Here is a 24389-nt window from a genome sequence, read left to right as displayed (position 1 = left end):
CTCAATAAAAACCTCTTGTCATTGTGTGATTTGCTTTATGATCCTTGAAGGGCCATTTTATGTGTATGTAGATTTATTTATTTATTCATTTTCCGTTCGTTCTTTTTTTTGTCGTTCGATCTTAAGGGGAAAAAACGCAGTTGTTGGCGGGGCGGCCGCGGCCGGGCTAGGCCCGAGCCGGGCTCCCGCGTTGCCGCGGCAACAGGCTCCGCCCCCTCGGCGTTGCCATGGCGGCCGTGGGGGCGCGCGCGGCTGAGGCGAGTGGCGCCGCGGGGCCGTTGTCGGTTGCCCCACAGCAGTAGGGACCGTTCTGGAAAGGGGCCGAGAGGAGAGCTGGGCAGGACGACATGCAGCCCGTGGGCACTGTCCGCGTCGTCCCCAGCAACGACGTCTACAAGCAGATCTTTGAAGATGAGGTATATATATATTTTTTCCAAATTTTTGCACCTGTGGCAAAAGCCAAACTCTTGGTTGGTTGTTTCCTTACTCTTAAAGCTGTGAAGTTAAACCAGGGGTTAATTGGAAACTTTCTGTGTTCAGTTTTGCAGAAAATTGTGCCATTTTAAGGTGCTGCTATCTAATGGATGCATTTATTTTCCTATGTCTCCATTCGTATCAGGAAATACTAAATTAATGCAAAATCAGGTGAAAATAGCAGTAAATGATAGAGATGCAGCAAGTCACGCTCAGAATTTGACTAGTGCTGTAGGCTGTAGGGTTTTTAAAAGGAAAACCAGTGTGAGGTAGCGTGTGTTCCACACAATAACTCCAGGATTATCCAGGTCATGTTTCTGGCTCTCCTGTTGCCTTTCCTTGTAACCATAAACAAGGCATGTGAGCTTGCTTCAGTTTTTCTGAAAACCATTAGGCATGTGCTAAGGAATTCTTGATATTTTACCCTTTCTGCGACCGTTATTTCCCAGTTTTTAGTCATTCTGTATTATTCTTATATGGTCAATCTGTTCGGAAAGAGTTCTAACCATTTTATTGTGTTTTCTTTGAAGGTTCATTTAGTTCGCTCTTTGGGTGAAGTAAGGAGTAAGGCTGCCATTTCTACGAAGTATGAAAAAGTACCTTTTGTTAAGGATGCGGGAATTTGTACTAGTGAGAAGCCACTATCATGTTACCAACAGAGGTGCACTGAAAAACTGCCATCTAATGAGTTCACAGAAAAGCCAGTGCTGCGCAGGTATAGGAAAGAAGTACAAGTCCATGATTATATGTTTATGACAGTGGGCATGAAATTGTAAGATTTGGAGTGTGCGTTAGTCTTGGAATCTTGATTAAAACACTAACTTTGTGCTCTTTATCACATCTATGTAATGATATTCTCACTATTATGTTGTTTAGTTTCCTGCATTTTATAAGTATGAAAACCATATTATTAGACTTCGTTGGCTTGGATCTCACATCGGTGGACGCAGGTGACATCAGCAGAAATGGCTGCAGGATTTTCCAGCCTGGTTATAAGCTGCGGGCATGAACAAGAAAATAAACCAGAACCTCCATGCATTGCAGCCTGCCTCTTTTCTTGAACAATCACTCCCTTTTTCCCACTTCTTCCAGAGAGAAATACAGTATCCCAGCTGTTTGGAAGAGCAATGGGCAGATAAAGGCTGTTTTCATGTATTTTGCTGGTTATTACTTAATTTATTGGTACATCTTCACAGTTTACCGGTATTCAATCTACTATTACTGCTTTTATGCCATCATAGGACATTTGATGTTTAGCAACAACTAGTTGATAGTTAGTCCTATTTGCCCAAAGCAGGAACATTAATTCTATGACCCATCACCCGATTTATATTGATGTTAGGAGGATGCTTATGTTTACTTAAATGTTATGTTTTTTGCCAATTAATTTGATCTGTGGCTCTTTTACATATTCAGCACAGATCAAATGATTTCTCTTTCTAATTTAGGGAAGCTTCAATATTTCAAAAGGATTGGAAAAGTGAAGCTATAATTGCAGTTGAGGAAGTCAGAGCCCTACCTGATTTTGTTGGTAAAAATTATTTCTCTTGGTTTCTATATTTCTCTTAGTTAGCCTTTTTTAGGAGCCACCTTATATGTAATGGCTTGAGGTGAACAAGGCTGAAAATGTTACAAAATGAACCTCAAAGATGAGCTGGCATACTTTTGATTTCTAAGTAATGTTGAAGATGAAGCCTCTATCTATAGAAAGAAAAAAAAAACTTGTAAAATTGTAGTTGCTTATCAAAACACGTATTCACACAGTAAGTTCCAGTTAGAATGTAAGCGGCTGTTGTTCTTGGAAGTTGCAGCTGTTTGCACCATACTCAAACCTATCCATGCTTTTATCCTTCCGAAAAATCACAAATTAATAAAATTAAAGGAAATAACAAGTATTTTTTTAGCTTTGCAGTTTTTAACCTAGATTAATCTAGACTTTCCTTTCTGCAAAAAGCTGTCAAGCACTGCAAAAGCTGCACAAGATATAAAGGCTATTGATTTAGTGATTTATTGTGTGTGCCTTACCTTTACTGCAGCAGCAGTTCCAAACTCCACCAGTCTCATTCTTTCTTGGCAGTTGCTGAGAAAAAAAGCAGCAATATTTTGGATCGCCTGTCAGGACGCAGGCGAGGCCGTCATGATGAAGCACTGACCTTAATGCATCATGAACTGGCCTGCATTGCTAGGGTAAGACTGGATCTTGCAGTTCAGGTAGCTTAGAGTGCCGTGCAAAAGGTAGGAACAAATATTCAGAAGATCCACCCGACTTCCTTACCTTTTCAGGAAATGGAACCTTTTGTTTTGGAGCCTGGAAATTTGCTTTTGTCAAAACTATTGGAATCAGATAGAAAAATCAAACTTCTGTTCAAAAAGATTGAGCTCCATACTGATCTGGAAGGCTTCTCAATAGAAGTAAGGCAGCTCTTCTCATTTTCAGTTATTTGTATCCATTGTTTGCAATCCACTTGGTCTGTGTAACATATCTTTCTATGTCTACCTATGATTTTGAGATATAATTGCATTCTTTTACTTCTAGTTTTTCAGTGAAATTGCTAGTAAATCTTTCTTGCAGAGTTTGGAAGAACTGTGGGATGTCGTCCACGAGGAGTTCTTGACCAGAAAGAAGTGGATTAGGGAAATGGATGAAACCTTAAAAATGGTGGAATGGAGTCGAACTGACAAAGTGAGCTGTAGTTTTAATGACTGTTAATTAATCATGAGATTATTATTTAATCATAATGCTGGGTATAGAGCTAAATAATAGCTTTTTAAAAAAAAATTAAGAGTCAAAGAGCTCTGCAGTGGTTTTTGATACATAGATGATCACTGCCTTTTCGCTAGTAGCTCCTTCTCTGATTCTATGCAAGCATAATCAGGAAAAGATTACTGGACACTGAGGATCCCAGGTAAATGTTTGGCTTGATAAATGGGTAGTCCATGATAAAGTCTTTGCTGCTTTGTCCTTACAAGCAACCGAAAGCTGTCTCTGTATTGCAGACACAATGTATAGCTCCAACAGCATCATTAGTAATTTTTCTGTTTGATTAGTTGCAAAAATGACCAGAGAAGACCAGAGTCGGTCAAGAAACTGATCTCTCAATTACTCAGATGTCTCTTTTTTTACTTTATCGCACAGATAACAGATGTACTGAGAAAGTACACCGTGATGTTGGAGGACATTTCCTTCCTCTTACCACCTGATGTCTACAGGTTCATGAATGATGAAGCCATGGTAAGTATTTTGTATTGAGTCACATCTGCTTGTTAGAAGATGGCAAGCTGGAATATTCCCAGAATCTTTCTTCTTTTGTCAACCTGAAACCCATCATTTCTACCTGTCAATCACAATAATACAGAAGAGCATTTTCCATTTTGCAGGGCAGGTCTGAATATTTGTATTCTTTCTTCTGTAATCAGTTAGCTCAACATAGAGCTGGCAGTTTTCTTGCTTGCATGTTGTGTGCTGCTCTTGTTTCTGTTTTTATGTTTTAATAAACAGATTATTAACAGAGCCCTATTGGCCAATCGGAGGGCAATTGCCAAACTGTTCTTTAATCTAATGAAAATGGAGTTGAAAAGGGAATTATCACATAGGTTGAAATGGCAAGATAAGGTGAAGGACTGGAGGCTCCTACAAAAGAACTATGCGCTTCACAGTTTCAGGTCTGAAATTTCAAAACTGATTATGTTTTGGAGTATCAATAGTACTAGTGAGCAAGGATTGTTTGTCTTTTTTATTAAAATTGTATTTTATTCTTTTTCCTTTATAAGGCTAAAAGAATTTAACCTCCTTCTTTAATCTCATATATAAAAAAACACAATTTGCATTTCAAATGTGAAAGTTTCCAAAGCAGGTATTTATTTCCGAGTGTTCTTGCACCCTACAGAGAATTTATGGCAAGTGAAGAAATACAGAATCCACCGGCAGTGCAACAAGAAGTAGAAAACATGATAAAGAATCAGATTTTAGTTGATGAAAGAAGACTAGAATTTCTGCAAAGCCTTGGGTATGAAAAAAAGACAGAATAGTAATGGGAAAACAGGGCTCCTGCTAGAGTAAATGAATGTTTGATTATAGAATCACGCACTTAGAATTATAGAATCACTCTGTACAATTGCACACTGGAAAGGAGCAAAGCGGCTGTAAGGTTCTCAACTTCTACTATAGACTTCTCTTTAACAGGAAAAAAATACATATTTTTTGGTTTTCAGTGCAAAGGTTACACTAAGTGTCATCCAGGCTTGGAAATGCAGGAATGCATAAATAAAGGTCTTTGACTATTAAAAAAAAAAAGTAGAAATAAGGGCAGACAAGGATGAGTGGATAAGTGAAAAATACTGACCTTGTCTAGACATTATTTTAATTTTCTCCATCCTGACAAAGAGAAGATAGCATGGGTGCAACTCATTATGCTATTGCTGCTTTAAAATAGTAGCAACTAGTTGGATTACACCTAGTTCCCTGTCATTAAAAAGTAGCTTGATAAACAACAGGCATTGCATTTTCATTTCTGATACGGCTTTCTCTTCTAACCACTAAAATAAAGCACAGTAGCTTGTTTACTCTGATTTTTCGTTTTGTTCTTTGAGAATTGACTGAATTATATTTGAAAACCCTGACTTTTGTTTCATATTTTGATAGTCATCTGTTGCCTCCTACACACACGAAAGCCGAGATGAATGAATGGTATGAATCGTTGGTGGATTTAAACAGAAGCATAGGTAAGGAGGGAAATAGTAAAAAAAATAAATAAAATAAATAAAAATAAAAAGATCTAGATCTTTTTTTCCAGGCAGGGAGTGACTCTTACTTTGCTGTGAATGTTTGCTGTGTTCATTGTTCCGTGTGTTTCTCTATACCTCCTAAGTTGCTTGGCAGTACAACTAAAATAAGCTGCTTTTATTGCATTGCTTCGCTTTTGCAAGCACTAGTATTTTCACATGATAAGTTCTAGCAGTAATTGATCTGGTTACAATTAGTCTGGGGACAAAAACGAAAGTTCTTTTTAATCTAAATCACTAGTCATAGAGAAATGCTTCTACTCGGCTCTGGTAGAATGAGAGGGACAGTATTTGAGATAATTCCTTTCTGAGTCTTGCTGTATGCCTTCTCTCTGTATGTGACTACCTTCTGTCTCTCCAGAAAAGGGGTTGTCTTAATGTTTTTTAGCTTACATAGCAACAAAGGTGTTGCTAGCACTTAAAAATAACTCACTACCTTTAAGCATAATGATAAAAAGATTTGTCTGCAGGTGCCTTATTTTGCTGGCTGATAATGTCATCATTTTGAAGATTCACTGGCATGATTTGGGGTCCAGCATAGGTCGTGTCATGTTTCTGTTCCACACTGTCCTGTGGAATACTGAAATCTAACAGTGGATCTGACATTCTGTTCTGTGTCCTTCAGATACCTACAACGTGCAGTGTCTGGTGAAAATTCGTGCCCAATATGAGAAGGTCCAACAGAAATGTTTGGCAGAAGTGCAGTTGTGCAAGGTCAGTATCATAGTTTAGCAAATGCTTGAAAGGATTCTTGATAGCAGTGTAGTGTTTGAGGATCCAGCCAACTCTCAGATAACTTTTCAACCTCTCCCTTATTCTATTAAGAACCCTACTGTGTATTTTGTTTTGTAATAATGTGTGATATTTGTGTGTGAAATGTATGAAAACTGAGTAACAGCGACTAGTAACAACCAGGGTGCTGCCCTACATTTAAGTAGAAGACTCAAGGTTAAAACCTTCAGCATTTCTGCTGAGTCTGACCAATCTTGGGCAAGAAATTCTACCTCTTTGCCTCAGTTTCTCTTTGTGTGCAAGTAGATTCATACTGTTTACTATCAGAATGGGAGATCTGGGGGCTGAATTTCTCTGTGAAATATTTTAAGAAAAATGGAGAGTGAAGCTGTAGGAAGAACAATTTCACTAACAGTCAACACCAGGTTTATGAAATTAATGTGTGCTGAAGTAAAACATCAGAGCTTCAGCCTGCTATTATAGGATGAATATAGCAGCTCTACAGTTTATACATGTGTGATCTACATCCCACCTTATTTAGGAAGAAATACTGAGTTTAACCGCACTCTGTAAAAGCCACATGATGGTTTACATTATATATGTGTCAATAACTTACCATTCTTTTCATTCAGAACAAACTGTTGGAAATGAAAGCTTGCACAAAAGAGGAGGCTGAAGAAATTGTGAATTCTGACTTGCTTCAGTTGACTGAAAAATTACAAAGCCACTTTGAAGAGGAACTGGATCACATGGATGTATGATTATTACACCTGTCCTTGTTATCCTGGGCGTGTTCTTCTTCGTGACATGTCATATTCATCTGAGGCTTCCGCTGTCATCTTAGGGATAGATCCATGGGATGATTGGATATCTCTCCCATCAGTTTTAAAAACAAGCAAGCAAACTCACTCTGCTGTGGTTCAGGAAGTCTGCAATTACTGGTTTCATATTTATAGTAGCTTGTCAAGGGTGACTTAGGTAAAGTTCATTCTGCCTGGAGACAGAGGGATAGGTTTGAACAGTTCCCAAATTACTTCCAATACAATTTTTTTGTGATTTTTAAATATAAAAACAGAGACACAGGTGTTCTTAAAATGCTAGATAGCCACATCTTTCAGGGCTTATGCAACTTTTGGTGATTCTTTGTTTTACAGTACCAGAAGAATAAGCAGAAAGTTTGGTACCTCAACTTTTAGAGAAAAAAAAAATATCCAGTTTAGTTGGGCTATTTTTGTTCCTATTCAACTGAAAGAGATTATGCTAAATATTAGTGGTCTACCTTCAGGCAGTCTTTTATTATGCCAGATATCCCTTTATTCATTCATTTTATCTTCTAGCAAATATTTTAATAGTTACTGGTTCATTTAACTGTTTTGCTTTAGAGAGATTTGAAGGAGCTGGCTAAGCAGAATGAACAAAATTGTAGAGACTTGTACAGTTATTTTCAGGACGTCATCGTCCTCTGGGATGTCCATCAACTCAAACTCTTCTACCAAGAAGATGAACTTAAACAAAAGTTAGATGAATGCAGATGGAGACAGGATAACTTCATACAGGTAAAAACATAAGAATACGGTATGACATAAAGAAAGGACTCTTATGTAAGAGGCCTTTGAAATTCAAAGTACCTACTTTATAGCAGGTAAAAAAATGAAGGGTAATTATTAGGACTTATACTGATATTATTACAAGGTAATTTTGTTCTGCCAGATACTTTTTTTTAGATAAATTATTGATTCATATTTAGGAATCATCTATCATAGGTCATGCATTAAATGCCTTGAAAATAGCCTTGTTAATATAGTTCTATATCCTGTTTGTAAAGCCGCCTTCATTGTGAAATTATTTGAATCCTAAATAATTTTGAATAACTTTAGAAATTAACAATTTCTTTTTCCTTTTTCTTATTTCTTACAATGTCTTAGATGACAGAAACTAATCTGGATATAGCTTTGGATAAAATGAGAACAGCAAGCTCTGAAGAAAAGCTAAAGAGATATTTGGAGAAAGCTGTTTCTTCTTTGGATGATATTGGAGCTGGGTATGAATATTGTAGTGCAAACTTGCCAAGTAAAACATATTCAAAAGATAGTAGTAGTATTTAAGTTGTTTTTGTGCTGCGGCGTAAAGGAGTGAAAACCTCTGCCATCAGCTCTGCTCTGGGTTTGCAAATTTGATCTGCTTCAGGGTGGCAGGGACTCAATGTTTTTAATAACTTTCAGATAGCCTAAGTATATATTTTGGTAATCTTTCTGTTCTGATTCTCATTATCAAGAATTAGCATCTTAAAAAAAAACACATGTAAATTGACACGTACAAATCTTGTTGAAGACTGTAGCAGAAGGTTTGAAGATTTAAGAGCCAAAAAATAAGTTACATTTTTATATGTAGGTAGGCTTCTCTTTTGATCAGATATGATACCATATCGTATGGTATATGAATATTTCATATAAATATGAAATGGCAGCTTTTAGAGCTGTTGGTTCAATACTCTTCCTGTTCATTAAAACCATTAAAAAAAAAAAAGTGAGCAAGTGCCTTTTATGCGAGTGAGACCGTAGTGAGGGGATGCAGAGATGGAACATCATCTCTCTGAACATTTGAGTACATATGTAAGTTGCCCTTAATTTCCATAATACAGGAGACAAACCAGATCTAAATCTAGGTGAAGATGAGTTGGTTTTTCTTGGACTAAGAGTGAACTTGAATCATTAGTTTTCATTTCTGAGTACAAACTAAATCAGCAAAGCTTCACTCATAGCTGAGCCTGATACAGAACTAAACTGAAAGATGTTAGTTTGATGCTTGTTACTAATATTTCTTAGGTAAGCACAGGTCACGAATGGCTTCTCATCCAGAATGAAAGATCCGAAAGCCTTTTTTGTAGAACATATTATTTTGTATACTTGTGTATCTATAATAAAATAATTCCCAGAACCCAATGTGTTCAGGCTTAACAGATACAGTATGATGATCGCTTTCAGCCCAAACAAAATATGAAATAAGTGGAAAAGTTAAATTTGGACTTAAAGACATAATAATTACGCTTTATTTTGTTTCTACACATAATTAAGTCTCTTAAATAGTCGCCTTGTGTTTGACAGGTATGAGACATTCCACCGTGCTCTAATGGATAAAGTTATGGCTTACCCAGAAGCTGTTTTGCAGGAGTTGATTTCCTATAGTGAATCCATCAGCCAATATTTTAATGTAAAAGAAATCTTTAAACAGGTATAAAGAAAACAAACTACGTGTGTTTTAAAATCTTACTGCTGTATTTATTTTTCACTTTTGGGAATCTACACTTTTGCTGAAACTCAGATTAAAAAAATGAAAATTTGTTTTGGATTGAAGTGCTTCTGCTTGGTGGGATGAGGAAGGCAGGGGCAAACAAAACGTTTCTGGATTCTGCACTTTGCAGTTGTTGTAAAGTACATTTTAGCAAATTAACAGAAAAGTGAAAAGGAACAAAATTAATTAATTTCAATATTATGGTTAGTTCATTTATTATTAGTTCAATTAAAAGATAAATGATCCATTCAGGACTAGACTATCTTTCTGAAGTAGATGTAATTTGAGAAGGGATGTGAATTTATCATTCTAAGGAAGCCAATTCTTATTTTTAAATTGTAGAACTTGTTTTTGTTTGTTTTTTCCCTGCTAGACCTTGCGAGGAAAGATAGAAACGACTTTTCAAGAGCAAGGTAATATCTCAATGGCACAAATAGATTTCTTTTTCTGCTTTCTTGTTTTTTAATCTTGTTTTTTTTTAATGTATTTCTTTGTATTATGACCAATAAACTTTGTTTTAACTGGGAAGAATTAGTTGAGATTTCAGAAGCTGAAAATATGGTGGAGCAGCAAACTGAGAGCCCTGTGCGAGAATATGAAGAGGAAAAGGAAAAGACTGATATTCAACAGGAGAATAAAGAAACACATACACCTGAGAATGAGGACATGTTTGCACAAGAAACTGAAGAAACAGAGAAACAAGAGGATGGGGAGAGTATTCCTCATGAAAGTGAAGAAACTGATGAGACAGGGCAGGAGGTAAACTTTCCACAAGAAGGTGAAGAGGAGAACAAATGTGAAGGGGAAGGAAGCCCTGCAGAAGATCATGATGGAATGGGAAGGCTCCATCAGACTGAGGTAGTCTACATTCTCTAAAGTAGATCAGACTTAGTTTGTACAAACAGTGCACATCAGTCTTTATTGTTTAATATATTTCCTGGGCAAATAGGACTTTAGATCCTGTTTATGGACAACTGAAGTCTATAAATAAACATAGCAGTTTTAAAGATAATAGATTATTCCTAATTATTTCCTAGGATATGATCAAGAGTGACGAGGTGGAAAGCTCTGAATTTGCTGTTGAGATCTTTTCCACTGCTGGTGGAAACACTTACACAGTTTTGGGAGTTGAAGAGTCAGGAAAGACCAGTATCCCAGAGAATTACTTCACTAAATACGAACAAGGAGAAGAATCCCTTCCTGCATACCTGAAACATGTCCTTATAAAAGAAACTGTGTTTGCAGAGCTTAAACGATGGTTAGTAGAAAACAGTTTTCTTTTTTTTTTTTTTATCATTAGGTAGTAGGTAAATTGTGGATGTTCGAAAGAAAAAAAAAAAAAGTATGAATAAGCATCCAAAAACTAATCGAAATTTCTGATATAATTCCTTTCTTAAATCAGTAAAAATAAAGAGAAATTTTCAATATTGCTTTTCACCCATGGCTTTCTAAGTACCTAACAAACAAGTAATATTTACAAAGAAAACCAGGTACAGGAAAGAAAGAAATTTGTCCAAATTCGCAGCAGAACAATGAAGATAAAGTGTCTGGCACTCAGTAGAATTCTCCAAGCTCAAAAACTCTCTGGTCTTCAGTAATTTTTTTTCTCAGCCTGCACTACTGCAGAACAGGAAAAGAACTTCAGATAAATATTGCAAGATGCCTTAATTCAAGTCAGTTTAAAGAAGAAAGGAAATTTTAATTGGTCATGCTAAGATTATTTATAGTCTTAGTTGACCAGAGTAATAGCACCAGTACTGTGTAAACAGTAGCAAAATCTATTTTCCTATGGCCAGTAGTTAAATTCTTAAAGCTTGATTTATTTATTTAGAGCTTTGAGTTTATACATTTGTAAAATTAAAACTTGTGTCTGTGTTATAATATTCCACTGTGCTGACTGTTCCTCACTGTAATAATTTCTTTTTCAATCATAGGATTCGCCTCTGCTTTTTTGAGCACTTGGAGAAGTGGTTTACACAGTCCTTATCCAACTCTTCTGTCATTGTGGATGCTAAGAGAGAGGAGCTGAAATCAGAACTTAATTTGCACCTTCACTTGCATCAGTCAAGGCAGCAGCACATAAAGACAAATATCTACAATGTTAGAGCTGGTACCTGCTTTTTTTTAACAATAGTCTGTCATGGTAGAAAATTTTAGTAGTGTTACAGAAAAAGAATTAGCAAGTTTGGGAGAGATAAAGTACCAACACTTGCCTCCTGTATAGGAGAGGAAGGACCTAGCTGTATAAAATATTGTTGAAGGCCACAAATGATAATTCTTTCTTGAAAACTGTCAAGTTGTTTTGAGGAAGAAAAATAATTAAAGTTACTGGGATGAAGGAAAAGATATTTGCAACTTGATCTGATATAATCAAAAATGAAAGAAAGAAACAAAGAATCATGTTCTTTATTGTATTTTTAAGCTCCTCTGAGATGTGGCTTGGCTTGGCTTTGTTTCCCCCTTGCTTCTGCTAATAGGTTCACTTGTGACTGTGGTAGCCCACGGGAGGTATTGACCATACTGTAAGAGTTGTTTTCTTACCAGCGGAACTGTCGCTTCACAAGGAGCGTCTGGAGTGTCACTGTGCAGGGGTGGTGGAAGCTCTGAGCAAGGAGAAAGCCGAGTTTTCCAGGCTTCGTGAACAGCAAAATACCATCAGCAAAGACTTCTGCACACGGGTCCGTGACATGGGTTCTGCCCTGATTGGTGCTGCTAAGACTGAGAAGTGAGTGTGTTACAGCTCTTGTTAGCTGGGAATTTGTGTAGTTAGACTCCCGTGATTGATACCTGAGATTTCTCTTGTTCCTATTTTGCCTTCTGAGTTTGCTTTATCTGTGCTGTTATTCACTGAAAACTGTGTCCTGAACTTGCCTTCACAGTAATAGCAATTGCCTAAATAGTTTTGAGGAACATTTTTTCAATAGCATCTACTGCCTTCCAGTGTCTTCTGGGTGTTGCAGTCCCAGTTCAATTTCACTGGGTTTTCAGGTACTGTTCATGTCCTTAGCAGCAGCAGCCTTGGAACCATAATGTATGCTCTTCTACTTGTACCTTTTCTCTGTCTTTTTAACGCTTGCTGTTAGGTTGGTTTCTTTCACTGAAAGTCTTCACTCGGAACTGCTTAATCATCTGGAAAACATCCAGATTTCCCTGAGAAGCTACCGGAACTATTTGGAGGAATCTTTGGGAAAATTACGAGATTCGAATGTGGATTTTCTCAAAACTTGCAGGTATAGATATTCTATTCACGGGATGTTTATAAATACAGTTAACTGTTTCTGGTTATGAGCCTTTATTGCATAAACAGAACAGTAAAATTAAATTTTATGTTGTTATTCAGCTGGTCAATATAATAAACAAAAGCTCTTAAACCTCAAAGCTGCAGTTAATGCTGTTTCCTTCAGTTTCATATGGATATCTCTGTAATAGCTAAAATAGTCTTTGAGGAAAGGAAGACTTCTAGCCAACTGCTCTTTTCTTTGCCTTTTTTTTTTTTTTTTAAAGATTATTTTCAGAGGGAGGTAACTTTTCTCCTGAAGAGATGCAATTTTTCTGCAAGCGTCTTCAGAAAGAATGTGAACGTATTGACTCTTTTGAAGGTTCAGTCATGGTTGATATGGAAAAAATGGAATCTGACTACTTTGAGCAGGTGTGCAGTGCTTCATTCTTTCAAATTATGTATGATACTGACAGATTTAATGTGACAGCACAGCCTGTTCCCAGATGGGACTGTAAAGCAGTTCTAGTTAATTTTGTATAATAAATATGTGATGAAAAAATACAACAAGATGGTGAATTATATTATTAAAACAGAAAAAGAGTGAAAAATAATTACTTCTGTCTCTTTTCTTTCTGGCATTTTTTAAAGGCTACTGAAATTATCAGCCAGTCTGAGACAAAATTCCGTTATCTTTCTATGGATCGAGCCTTTATGGAAAAGATCCAACGATTTCTGACAAATCTACAAGTGAAAATCAAGTCAGAGGTACAAACAGAAGCACTAGAACTTTGTTCAATTGAACTTTAATCATTCCTCTGTATAATTCTTTAATTAGAGATTTATGGTTGAATTCAGAGAGGACAAATGTTAAGTGACTTTTTCTGTTTATTCAAGTTTTCTGTAATTATTCACTTAAAACTGTTGTCTTGCTACTGTGGCAGCTATGCTAGAACAACATGGTCTTGCAGCACATTAAGGAAGTGGAGTACATGCTCAAATAAGCATATCCTCTGTGAGGATGCAGACCTCCTTTGACTACTCGCTTTTGCAGAAACACTGACATTTCTATAGCTATTGCAGAGCTCATTGAATTTGGATGGATTTTCATTTCACCAGTATCTGCCTCTGCTCTAGGTTGCGAATTCTAATGTGCAGGCAGTGACATTGAACTCTTGTCTGGAGAAGCTCCATCAGAAAATAGATGCTTGTGCTCATCCTACTGCAGATAAAGAAGTAAGTTCTAAGTGGTACCAGCTGGTTTAAATGTGACTCACTGTGCACATTTGTATCGTTTGGGAAGCACCCACCAGGGGCCAGGTAATCAAACTGACATGATGGGTTATAATCAAGAGCAAGCTTTTACCATCTCTACCCAAAACAGGGGTCATAAAGAGAAGTACCTTATTGGTTTGAAAATAAAATACAATGCCATGCACTTTTAGTATTTTTTGTTTGTTCATCTGTAAATCCAGAAAGCTGTGTAATACTTGTGATTCCTGTGCGTTTATCAGGCAGTCTTCATATGTGGCATTTAAAATAAGTAATTGATATTTTTAAGGCAGATTCTTAACAACATAGCAACTGTTATTTTATCTGATATATAGGATGGATATCAACAGACACAAAACATGTCTCTGGAGGTCAGGGCTTGTATGCTCAATTTTACCCTTCCTCATAAGCAAGTCTCTCTGTGTGCACATTCCAAAAAAAAAAAAAGCACTTTTGTTTAGGAAGATCCCCTGCAATGTCAGTGCTACTGTTAAAGTTGCATGGATATGCACCAGAGTCACTCTCTCCTTTCCAGCTTTGAGCAAGGATATTTCAAGGATATTTGCATTTGTGATTATATTTGAAAACAAAAATTTCAATTTCTCCCAACAGTAGATAAGTCTTACTGCTTCCATGTATGTGTAGGCAAAATGGTGACAAAACTGTTTTGGATGCAACATTTTATATAATATATTCTATATATGCAATATAAATTTTAATGAATTATATAGTCAATATATTTTAAAAGTAGGAAATCTCTGTCTAATTTAGTAAATACCATTTATATTATTATATTTTTCAGGCTCTGACTTCAGAAGAGTTGTATGATTTTTCCAGAAAAGTGTTGAAAGAACTGAAAAAGAGGAGCCAGTATCTTGATTGCTTGCTAGTAAATGTAACCAGCCTTTATGACAATGTAAGATAATATCCAAGTTCCCTATATTGTATTAAATTTTTAATTGGACAGAATGACAGGTTTTGTATCAAGTATATTTTTTCCTTCCAAGCATGGAAGGTCTGTTTTTATTTTGTAATCCACTGTAGATCATAGGTTTTACAGGTATATATTCAAATATTGCTTATGATTATTATGACAAACCCTCATTCTTAGCCAAACTATTAACTCTTAGATAACTGCAGAGTGAAAATGTAACTGCTTCTAAATGGCTGAGTTGTACAATTGTGACAGTGCTGTTAGCTGTAGTAACATCCTATTATTAAAATTATAAAACTCTTTCTTCAACTCTTTGAAGCAAATAGTGGCTATTTGGATGATCTGCTTTGGTAATAGTAGTAATAACTATTTATTTTAGTAATAACTGCAAGGAATACTGTCACTAATACATTCTGCAGTCAGGAGGTTTTTATTTTCTGACCGTTCCAGGACGACGTTTCCTCCTCTGCTACAGAGGTTACGTTACAGGCCCCAAGTGCCGTTAACATTCGAACAGAGTCTCTGAGAGCCGAGAGCAACGTGATGGTGATGGGGTTGGATCCTGTTAAATTTCCTGTGTTAAATCCAAGCAGAATGGGAAAGTCTGCAATTGAAGATGTATCAATAAGCATTATCAAAAGTTTACTTGAGTAAGTACTGGTTTGCCTGAAGGTATTTTTCTGTCATTGTCTTCATTTATATTTTTCGTTACTTTATATGCCCTTTCTCCTCATGAGGCTCACAGTGGAATGGCATGGGGCTTCCCTGTGGCACTTCTTAAAATTTTTATTCCAGAGGCAGATCAAAGATTTCCAAATGTAAATTTTCTTGTTTACCTTTGTCTGTACAGAACTATTGTGTATATATTATTTGCATGTAATACTACTACTGCTACATACTTTGTGGTCAGCCTTTATTTTTTTTTATTTTCCCTCCCCTCATTGTCAAAAAATGCCACATTGTTTTGCTATGACTAATGAAGGTTAAAGATATATAAATTACATGTTATGTAGAAATTAAATGTTTGCCTTCTAGTGTATTATTTTAATTAAAAGATGGTTACATGCTACATAGTGGTGAATGTGTGTGAATGGACATACAAAGCACATAATAACCAAGTAACTTGCAAATAAGGATTTTAATGCACAGATGTGCTCATAAAAGCACCTAAGTTCCTGTTAAGCCATCAATTACACCTGAATCCTCTCTGTTGAGCATTATCATAAAAATTGAGCTTCGTTAGCACGTTGTAGGGTTAGAGAACTTGTAGCAAGCTATTCAAAACCCACTTTTCTTTTAGAATTCAGCCATCCCGAAAATCCTCAGTCTCAAATCCGGAGAGGAATGAGGCTTCAAACTCATTAGCACTAGGTATGTCAGCAGCTCTTTCAATATGTTGTATTCATGTAGATTGCAGCTCTTAGTGTGTCACTGAGTGAGTCTGGCTTGCCTCAGAGCAGTGCCTTTTACTGCTCCAAGCGGGTTGTTAGCCTAACTATTTGCTTGATTATCTTTTTTTTTGCAATGATCCAGATGATCTCTGACTCTAAACCAAGGAAAGCTGCAGGCTGTGGTAATGATTTTCGTACAAGGCGCACCCGTATTTTGATAGCAAAAGGAAAAGGGGTTTGGAGGGGAAAGAATGGAAAGAAAAGTTGGGATTCAGAGATATTTCTAGCAGCGTTTTATCATTGACCCAAAGGTGGGATGCAGTGGTAGCCCCAGCTGCTTTTTACCTGGTATTCCCATTTCCTCATCACTCATGCTCAGAGTCCGAATCCCCCAGCCCATTCCAAAAGTATCCTCTATGTCCCTGTTACAAAGCCAAGACTCACATCCAAGACTATGGATGTGGCCACTCATCCTCTTGCTCATTCCCTGCCTTGCTCTTGTTTTAAGCACCTCCCACTCACCATGTGTTCTGTATCACAGTCCTTTCTTCACACCCTCTTTCCATGCCTTTATCCCTGTTGCCACTGCTGGATTCTTCCAGCTCTATCTGCTAGACATTGTTGCTGCTGTTGTCCCCCGCAGTGTTGTGAGAAGACATGATTGAAATGAGAATGCAAGTTCTATACATTCATTCTATACAAATGTAGAAAAAAAGCCTTTGGGTGACATTTTTCAGTGTTCTTCTCTTTTTAACTATAAAGCAATTCTTCCCACATCAAAGAAGATTTCTTACTTAAATGTGCCTGGTGAAGGTCCCCAGAACGCCGCTTACAATTACCCAGCTCTGAGCACTAAAAAGTCATCATCTTTTAACAGAAGGGTATCGACAGGAAGGTAAGACCATTGAAAGAGAAATTCCACATGTCTCATTCCTATGCAGAAATTTCTCAGCTCTGCCTGCTCTTAAAAAGCCATTGAAGAGAGTGTCTCTAGAAAAATTTCTATAAAAAATATTTTCTTGTAATGTTTGTTTTTTTGAGTTACCTTTTTATTAGTTTTCTTAAGTTTCATGTCCTTTATGTGACTCACTAGCTCAAATAACTGGCCCAGGAAGCAAAAGATATGTTAATACTTTCAAATTTATGTTTTGACTTCTTAGCATGCAGAAATACAACAGAGCAGGCCGTACTGACAAGAGATTCTCTATATTTGGAGAGAAGCCTCCAGAATCTGAGTAAGCCTTGTATATTTACTGAAACCAAAATTTTATCTCTTAAAAAATAACTATCTATTTATTTATTTACTTATTTATGATGGTGAACTACATAAATCTCTTACCATTTATGAGGTACTTAATTCTGATTTTTATCATTAAAATATTTAAAGATTAGTTTATTTTGTAGCATATTTAAAATAAAAAATCATCCTTTTAATTCTATTTAATATCTGCAATAAGTGGGCTCACTAGAATATCTGCAGTTCTGTGCATTTACTAAAAATCATCTGGAAAATGTAACATATCTAGTCTCCTAATAATTTTCATCTGTTAAAAGCTTAAATTTTGTATTTGTGTGCTCAATATTACATGTATGGAGCTAAACTAGGAGCAGATTGTTTAGGAAATGATTCTTAAATGGTTCTGTTCTTTTTAAGAGCTTTTGTTATTCTTGCTTGATGTGTGCAGTTACACTGTACAGAATTTGGGTATTACATAGGTGCCACACAAATATATTATGATGAATGCCTAAGATGTTTAAATACTTGGGAATTTGACTCAGTGTTGAGTGTTAGTATATGCCCAATGAGCAACTAGACACACCTTCAAATACTTTTCATTTATTTAAAATGCAGAGTAAGCTCTTAATGTGAACCTGCAGCACAAGAACTTGGCCAAGATTGCCTTTTTGCCCCTGGTAAGCTCAGAGCCTGCCTCCCCTGAGCAGAAATCTGTGCTAGGGGAGATGAAATTTCATGTATACTAGGAACATTTGCTTGCATATTCTGAAAAATATACATTAAAATACAATTAAAAACCAAACTATAATTAAAAAACACAGTGTTTGAAAAATAGTAAATATTGCCAGTGTGATTTTTTTACTGTGTGATTCTCTCTCATTTTGCTTGTTTTCAGTACTTTTAAGGGGATTATTAACAGTCTTCTCTGGGCAGGTAGTGACAGCTTGCTCTCTCTTGCTGAGGTAAGAAAACTCAAAGTTCTTTGGTCATTTTGCTGCCACAGTTCTACTCTTAATTTGTTTCTGCTACAACATTTGGATAGCCTTCCAAAAGTTTCCTTTCTTTGTGTCCATCTTTTTTTTCCAATAATATTTGGGTGTAATTTTAAACACAGATTTCTTTGTAAGTATTAAATAAGAATTTTAGAGTCTCGGGCAACCTAATGTATGTGGACAAACATGGACATCCACACTTAGTTTTATAGCAGAAAGACTGCAAAGCCAAGACAGTTTCAATATTATTCATTCTAATGGCAGCAAAAGAGAATGTCAGACTGAGACAGCGTGGAGGAGTGACATGTGCCTACAGACTTTCCAAATATCCATAGATGTGCTGAAGTGTTGTTGCAGGCATCTCTAATCAAGCTGTTACATGTTGGGACTTGCTAGATTACAGTATAATCTTAATAACTAATATTTTAATACATATCACCAAAGCTAAAAGCAATACAGTGGGAAGATGGATAGAATCTTTGCAGAGTTGGTAATTAAGCTGCACTGCAATCTCAAAAACTAGTACTCATTCAAATATCAAACAGGCATGAAGATAAAAGCTGCTGATAGGGCACAGGGCAAGGAAGACAAGTGGCCTTAAATAGGAGAGTGGTTGACAGCCTTCAACATCTCTGCTCCTGTTACATGTCTAGATGTGACTTGTTTGGATGTGTTACTAACCCTTCCTGTTTTGTCTTTGCCTTCCAAAGGAGTTCTACCGAAAAGATAAGCATCAAATCACAATTCCTGAAGATCTGCCTGAGACATTTGAACAGTGTGCCGAACGGCTCAGACAGAAACTGTTTTCATACCAAAGTCAAACAGAAAACTACTATAATTCCTGTCTAATAGGTAAATTCCTAGAGCAAAGTCCTGTGTAAACATGAAGGAAAATTGCAGTGATAAGGATTCACACTCAGTGGCAGAGCTCCTGTTGATTTTATGGAAAATTTGGCAAAGAACTAAGAGTTTTGTTTCCTTACAATGAGTACTTCTGTATCACACACATATCTCTGCCTTTTCCAAAAAGAATTTCGGGATCAGTTGAAGTTGTTTGAGGAGCAACTCCCTCATGTCTCACAGTTGGCAGTTGATAGTCTTTTAAAAGAGCACAAGCAGAAGCTCAGCTCTTCCATCGATCAGATTCGGCACCTCTTCAATAAGCAGCTGGAAAACTGGGAGAGTATAAAGGTACGTATTATGGACATGCTGGAATGCTTCTGGTGAAAGGTATCCTAAATGCATCAGTATTATAAAATCTGGTTCTATCAGTCTGTTTGCTTAATCGCTCCCTGCAGATCTAGCTATAGTTATGTTTGAGTTGGTCTGTGGGTTCTACTGGCAGCTTTGCCTTTCTACATCCTGTCACTGCTTCTAGCACTGGGTTTCCTCTCTGTTGTCATGTACAAACATCTGTTGTTTTTGTTCTTAGGCTGTAGATTATTTAAGGGCTATAACATTGTGCTATGGCTACACAGCACATACTACAAGGGAGAATGTACCTATGTAGTTTCTGTTACATACAGAAAATTTGACATTATGTCGCCTTGCTACCTTTTAAAAAGGAGTATATCTTATCAGGTCTGATAAGAGTCATGAAATAGAATGTGCAGAAAACATAGTTTTTAGATTTTGTCTCACTGAATGTTGAGTCAAATTCAAGGAAAATACAGATATAATAAATATTTAATATTTGGTAAGAAAGATTTTTACCTGTGAAGTTTTGAAAACAAAAGCCAAGCTGGGATCAGAGGCCATGGACTTCAATAGCTACTTAAGCAGTTTCATATACTGCGCTGCAAGGTTTATCTTAGTCTGCCAAGGAACACAGCAAGTTCTCCTGAATACTTGTATATAAAATGCTTATTTTTACTTTTTTCTCATAATGATTCAATTGCATGTTTCCTACAGAAGGTAATTTTACTTATGTGTTTTCTTAAAGGCTGTGCACACAAACCAATTGCGTCCATCTCTGGGACATCCAGATAACTTGCTTCAGCTGGAATCTTTGTGCCGAAAGGAAATAAAAAGGCAAAAAGACCAAGCTGATGCTATTCATCTCAATACACAGAAGATGCAGGTGACTATAAAACTTAATATGAACTTGTTGCCTAATATGTTTGGAAAGAAGAGAACATCTTGGATGCATTTCTCCTCTCCATCAAAAGTAAAATGGAAAATGTTTTCAGTTTTATGACAACAGCGTCTTTTAACTATTAGTTATAAGTACCAGTATAATATCCGTATATGTATAAACGCATATGTATATGTACAAGGTCACATATTTATTGTGGGACTAACTGATCTTCTGTAATGTTCACAGAGCATACTGGAAATACCTAAGTAATGTCTCTCTCTTCTTAGCTCTACACATCCCTGCACTCTTAGAGCCTTTTGTTTGCCACTTAAACCATTATGTTTTGATCTGTAGCTTCTGCAAAAGCTCAAAGTTGAAGGGCTGTGTAGTCCTTTCAGAGGCAGTCTAAAAGGAGAGCAGATGAACGATCAAAGGAATTAATTCCTCTCTCTTGTATCCCATTTCCCAACAGACCAGTGCTACTGAGTGTGCTCAGAACTTTGTTTCTGCACTAGCTGCCTTCACTGAAAAGCTGCTTCTGGAATTAGATGAAAGCATCACTATTGATGATGTAGAACTAGCAAGTAAGTCCAGATTTGCTTGCTCAGGCCTCAGCATCTTTCTCAAGGGTACGAGCAGGCTCTTCCTACAAAATAGAAATAGTCACATTATTCCTAGATTTTGTGTGATTTCTGCTATAAGCATCAATGCTAATTGTTTTGCGTAGTCATATGCTCACTACCGAATAATTGGCAAGATTTAACGATATTGCCTACTGAGCTGATTTTTAATGATCATTTTTCAAAGGTTTCAATTACATTTCTATGCAATTTAAATTTCACTGCTGAATGTTGCATGAATGCTATTGTGTTTGCATATCTTACTGAATAAAAAAAGCTTCTGGTTTCTTCTATCGAGTTTTCTACTATGTGAATCAAGAAAATACTTTCTACTGGAACTATTTTAATAACACAGTCCTATTAGATGGTAGAGCAAAATTCAATTAGCCCAACTTTAAAGGTAACTGGAGAAAGATGTGCTTTTATAGGCTCAAATAAGAAAAAGAGATTTTTGTATACTCTAGTGCTTTAAATGGTGGAGAGATTTGAGTTATATTTGAGGTTGGAGAGACTTCTGGAGTCCGTCTGGTACAACCTCTCTGCTCGAGCATAGTCATGCATGCAGAGTTGCTTCTGAAAAGGGAAGAAGCTGCATCAAGCTGCATATAGTACAGTTTCTTCAAAACAGTGGCATGACTGCCATGGTTCTGCTGCTGCTAAGTCTGTCTTCTACTGTATCCCAGAAATTGAAATGCCAAGAGAGAAGATATCCACCCTACTGCGTCGTAAGCAAGCTGGGCTCTCTCTACAAACCTGTGAAGTTGAACAGTTGATTGAACGTGGGAGCAGGTAACATTTGAGATACATAACACTCTTCTGTGTAATTTTGGTGCTCCAAACTGAATTTGGGTACTGTTCTAGCTTTCTGCTCCACCTGTTCAAATTGTTGAATACTGTGATTGTCATTAGTGATGTCATTTGACTAGTTACAAGGCCATTTGGGTAGATAATGATTCTAAAGAAAGAACAGGAATGGCTTGATATAAAAATGAATTGTGTATTCTACTGTAATGCATTTGTTTAATTGTCATACCACTTTTCTAGCCACTGTTTATCACTCACAGCACTTTAAAATGTATGAAAGTAGGACATGTTTTCACTCAGAAGATTTGGATTCTACTTGCTATGCAGAGTTCTTGACATTTTAAATCAAGGGTAGTTGTTCTAAATAACAGGGACTTGTAGTTCAAAAGATGAATCATGTTTTTAAGTACGATGAGAATAAACTAGTCTTCTATTCCAATCACTCTTCTGTTTCGTTTGTTTTTTTTTTTTTTTGAAGGACTTGGCCAGGAATACCAACAACTACTCTTACAGGCGTTTCAGGTGATGTTCTTTGCAGGGAAACTGCCTCTGTGACAACTGCTAAGACTACACTGGGTCACGTAGCAGTAGTAGAAGCAAGAGATGCAGTGTATGAGGTTGGTCTGTGGGGAAGGACTGCTTGTAAGGGGCAGGTGGTGGTGGTTTTGTAGAAGAATGTATGGATGTGTTTAAGTTTACTGTACACAGTGTTTTCAGATCTTAAAGCCATATTCACTGTGGTAGAAACCCTCTCTCATGCCCATTTCTTGGTGGTGATGTCAAAAGTAGACAGAGTAGGTTTTTAGGGGAGCCCTTCCACTCAGGTACATTGCAACAAGAAATTGTTTCAGTAGAGCAGCACAAATGAGTGAATGGATCAGAAACAGGACACTTTGCCTTTCAGCAGCACCATAGTTTAAAAAGTAGCTGCTGATACCATATTTCCACAATGTCATATCAATTTAGCTTACTCTCACTTTTCTTTATAAAGCCTACAGCTGTATCCTTAGGTCACAAGGACTAATGTTTCATAAAAGATAGAAGACAGTTTATTTTATTTTATTTTATTTTAAATTTTATTTTATTTTATTTAAAATTTTATTTTATTTTAAATTTTATTTTATTTTAAATTTTATTTTAATTTAATTTTTATTTTATTTTATTTTTGTACAGAAATACAAATGTAAACTTGAGCAGCAATTTGCCCAGATCAAGGAAGAAAGTGAAGCTCAGCTGATAAAAGCTCAACGCTGGGAAGATTGGTGGAAACACTCCATTGACAAGATAAAGCAGCTCTATACATGAGACCAGTCAAATCTTGCTAATGTCTTTCTGTTCTACAAATAAATGTAGTCCTCACAAAGTAAAAAGGATTGTATTTTATATTTGCTGGAGTAATGAATAAGTAGGTAGTCTGTGGACATGTCTTGGTAAATTCTGTTCTGAGAATAATTAATCATTCGACAATTCATGAGCATTAAGAGGAAATTCCCACTGTAGGCAGGATAATCTGTATTGTGAATTGCTGAATTTTTCACATGGTACTGGCTGTCAGAGACAAGGTGGACGGGGGTTGAACCCATGGCCACATTCAGTGTGGTTATTCCGACTGCCAGAAGTTCTATGGCACTGCAATAAACTGCCACTCAGTAATTAGGATATCCAAATGCCTATTTTTCTCTCTTCTTTTATTTACTCATCTTTTATTTCTGAATAACATTAGCCAAGACAGATCAAAGGTGTATGCCCCTGAGCTACTTTTTCAGTAGTCAGGGTTATAATAGTTGAGGGTAACTTGTTTAATGACAGAATTGAGAAAGGAAACTTCTTTTCCAGCACAGGTTCTCTTCCGTGTTCAGCTTCTGAGCGATGCTGTTCTCTCAGCTTACTACCTCTCTTTTAGAAATTGAAATGCAGTTTTAGAAATACCTGATCTGCAAAGAAAATTCTCCTATGAAATGTTCTACAAACCAGGTATTTATCTGCAATGCAGAATGCTTTCTGTGGCAGGATATGAAGATAAGATAATACTTTGTCCTGTGCAAGTTTGTTTAGTTACAGCTGCTTTCAGCTATGTATCTTTTAAACAACTCTGAACAGCTTTGAGCAACCCGAGTGACTATTAAAATTGTTTTTACCCGTTTTTGTTCGTTAGCAGATTCTGTCATTAACAACAATCCCATCTGTTTCATTTTTGTTTGCATTGGATATGAGCACTAAGAGGGTAACTCAGTTAAGGACAGATATGGTGAGTGTGAATGAGGCGTTTTCAGACGCAGGAGCCATCCCGAAGGCAGCCGGCTGCGGCGAGGGGGATTTTGTGCTGTTTCATCGTGAGCCGATCAGATGGGCTGGCCAGCGAATGAGCATTTCTGCAAGAGGCAGTAAAGCAACTGAAAAGACTTTCTGCAGCCTGGCATAGAAAACAAAGAGAATAAAGTGGAAAAATCACCAGTGCCTTTTCAGACCTCTCACCCCAGCCCGGACAGTGGAGATCTCCAACATTTTCTCAAGCCTTTCAGGCACGATCCAGCCTCCTGCCGGGGAAGCACCAGGCAGTGCCAGT

The 24389-nt window shown here is 36.8% G+C and overlaps 1 protein-coding gene across 1 annotated transcript; it reads left to right on the top strand.

Moving 5' to 3' along the window:
- Positions 1–1924: 1924 nt before the first annotated feature.
- CCDC180 (coiled-coil domain containing 180) lies at positions 1925–23193 on the top strand. The gene is made up of 35 exons (XM_010212448.2): positions 1925–2005; positions 2552–2661; positions 2758–2886; positions 3047–3157; positions 3611–3706; positions 3974–4137; positions 4362–4481; positions 5117–5196; positions 5882–5970; positions 6621–6743; positions 7371–7544; positions 7914–8029; positions 9093–9219; positions 9653–9692; positions 9809–10137; positions 10317–10537; positions 11214–11389; positions 11824–12004; positions 12363–12509; positions 12784–12928; positions 13148–13264; positions 13634–13732; positions 14571–14684; positions 15153–15352; positions 16003–16073; positions 16856–16988; positions 17254–17328; positions 18226–18292; positions 19033–19174; positions 19353–19513; positions 20265–20402; positions 20872–20983; positions 21703–21808; positions 22302–22440; positions 22997–23193. The coding sequence occupies exons 2-35, from the start codon at positions 2632–2634 to the stop codon at positions 23126–23128; spliced, it is 4404 nt and encodes a 1467-aa protein (XP_010210750.2). The 5' UTR covers positions 1925–2005; positions 2552–2631; the 3' UTR covers positions 23129–23193.
- Positions 23194–24389: the final 1196 nt, after the last annotated feature.

Source organism: Tinamus guttatus, unplaced genomic scaffold (assembly GCF_059628265.1).
Source record: "Tinamus guttatus ecotype Peru unplaced genomic scaffold, ASM5962826v1 Tinamus_guttatus_pri_ptg000226l, whole genome shotgun sequence".
Classification (NCBI taxonomy): domain Eukaryota; kingdom Metazoa; phylum Chordata; class Aves; order Tinamiformes; family Tinamidae; genus Tinamus; species Tinamus guttatus.
Note: the sequence above shows the minus strand (reverse complement) of the source record. Positions and strands in the feature narration are given on the sequence as shown.

What these genes read in the sequence shown, in the direction of transcription:
- CCDC180 (XM_010212448.2), top strand. Translation starts at nt 2,632, where the DNA reads ATGCATCATGAACTGGCCTGCATTGCTAGG. An exon ending in GATTTTCTCAAAACTTGCAG is followed by an intron (nt 12,510 to 12,783) that starts GTATAGATATTC and finishes TTTTTTTTAAAG; the next exon opens with ATTATTTTCAGAGGGAGGTA. An exon ending in CTATAATTCCTGTCTAATAG is followed by an intron (nt 19,175 to 19,352) that starts GTAAATTCCTAG and finishes TTTTCCAAAAAG; the next exon opens with AATTTCGGGATCAGTTGAAG.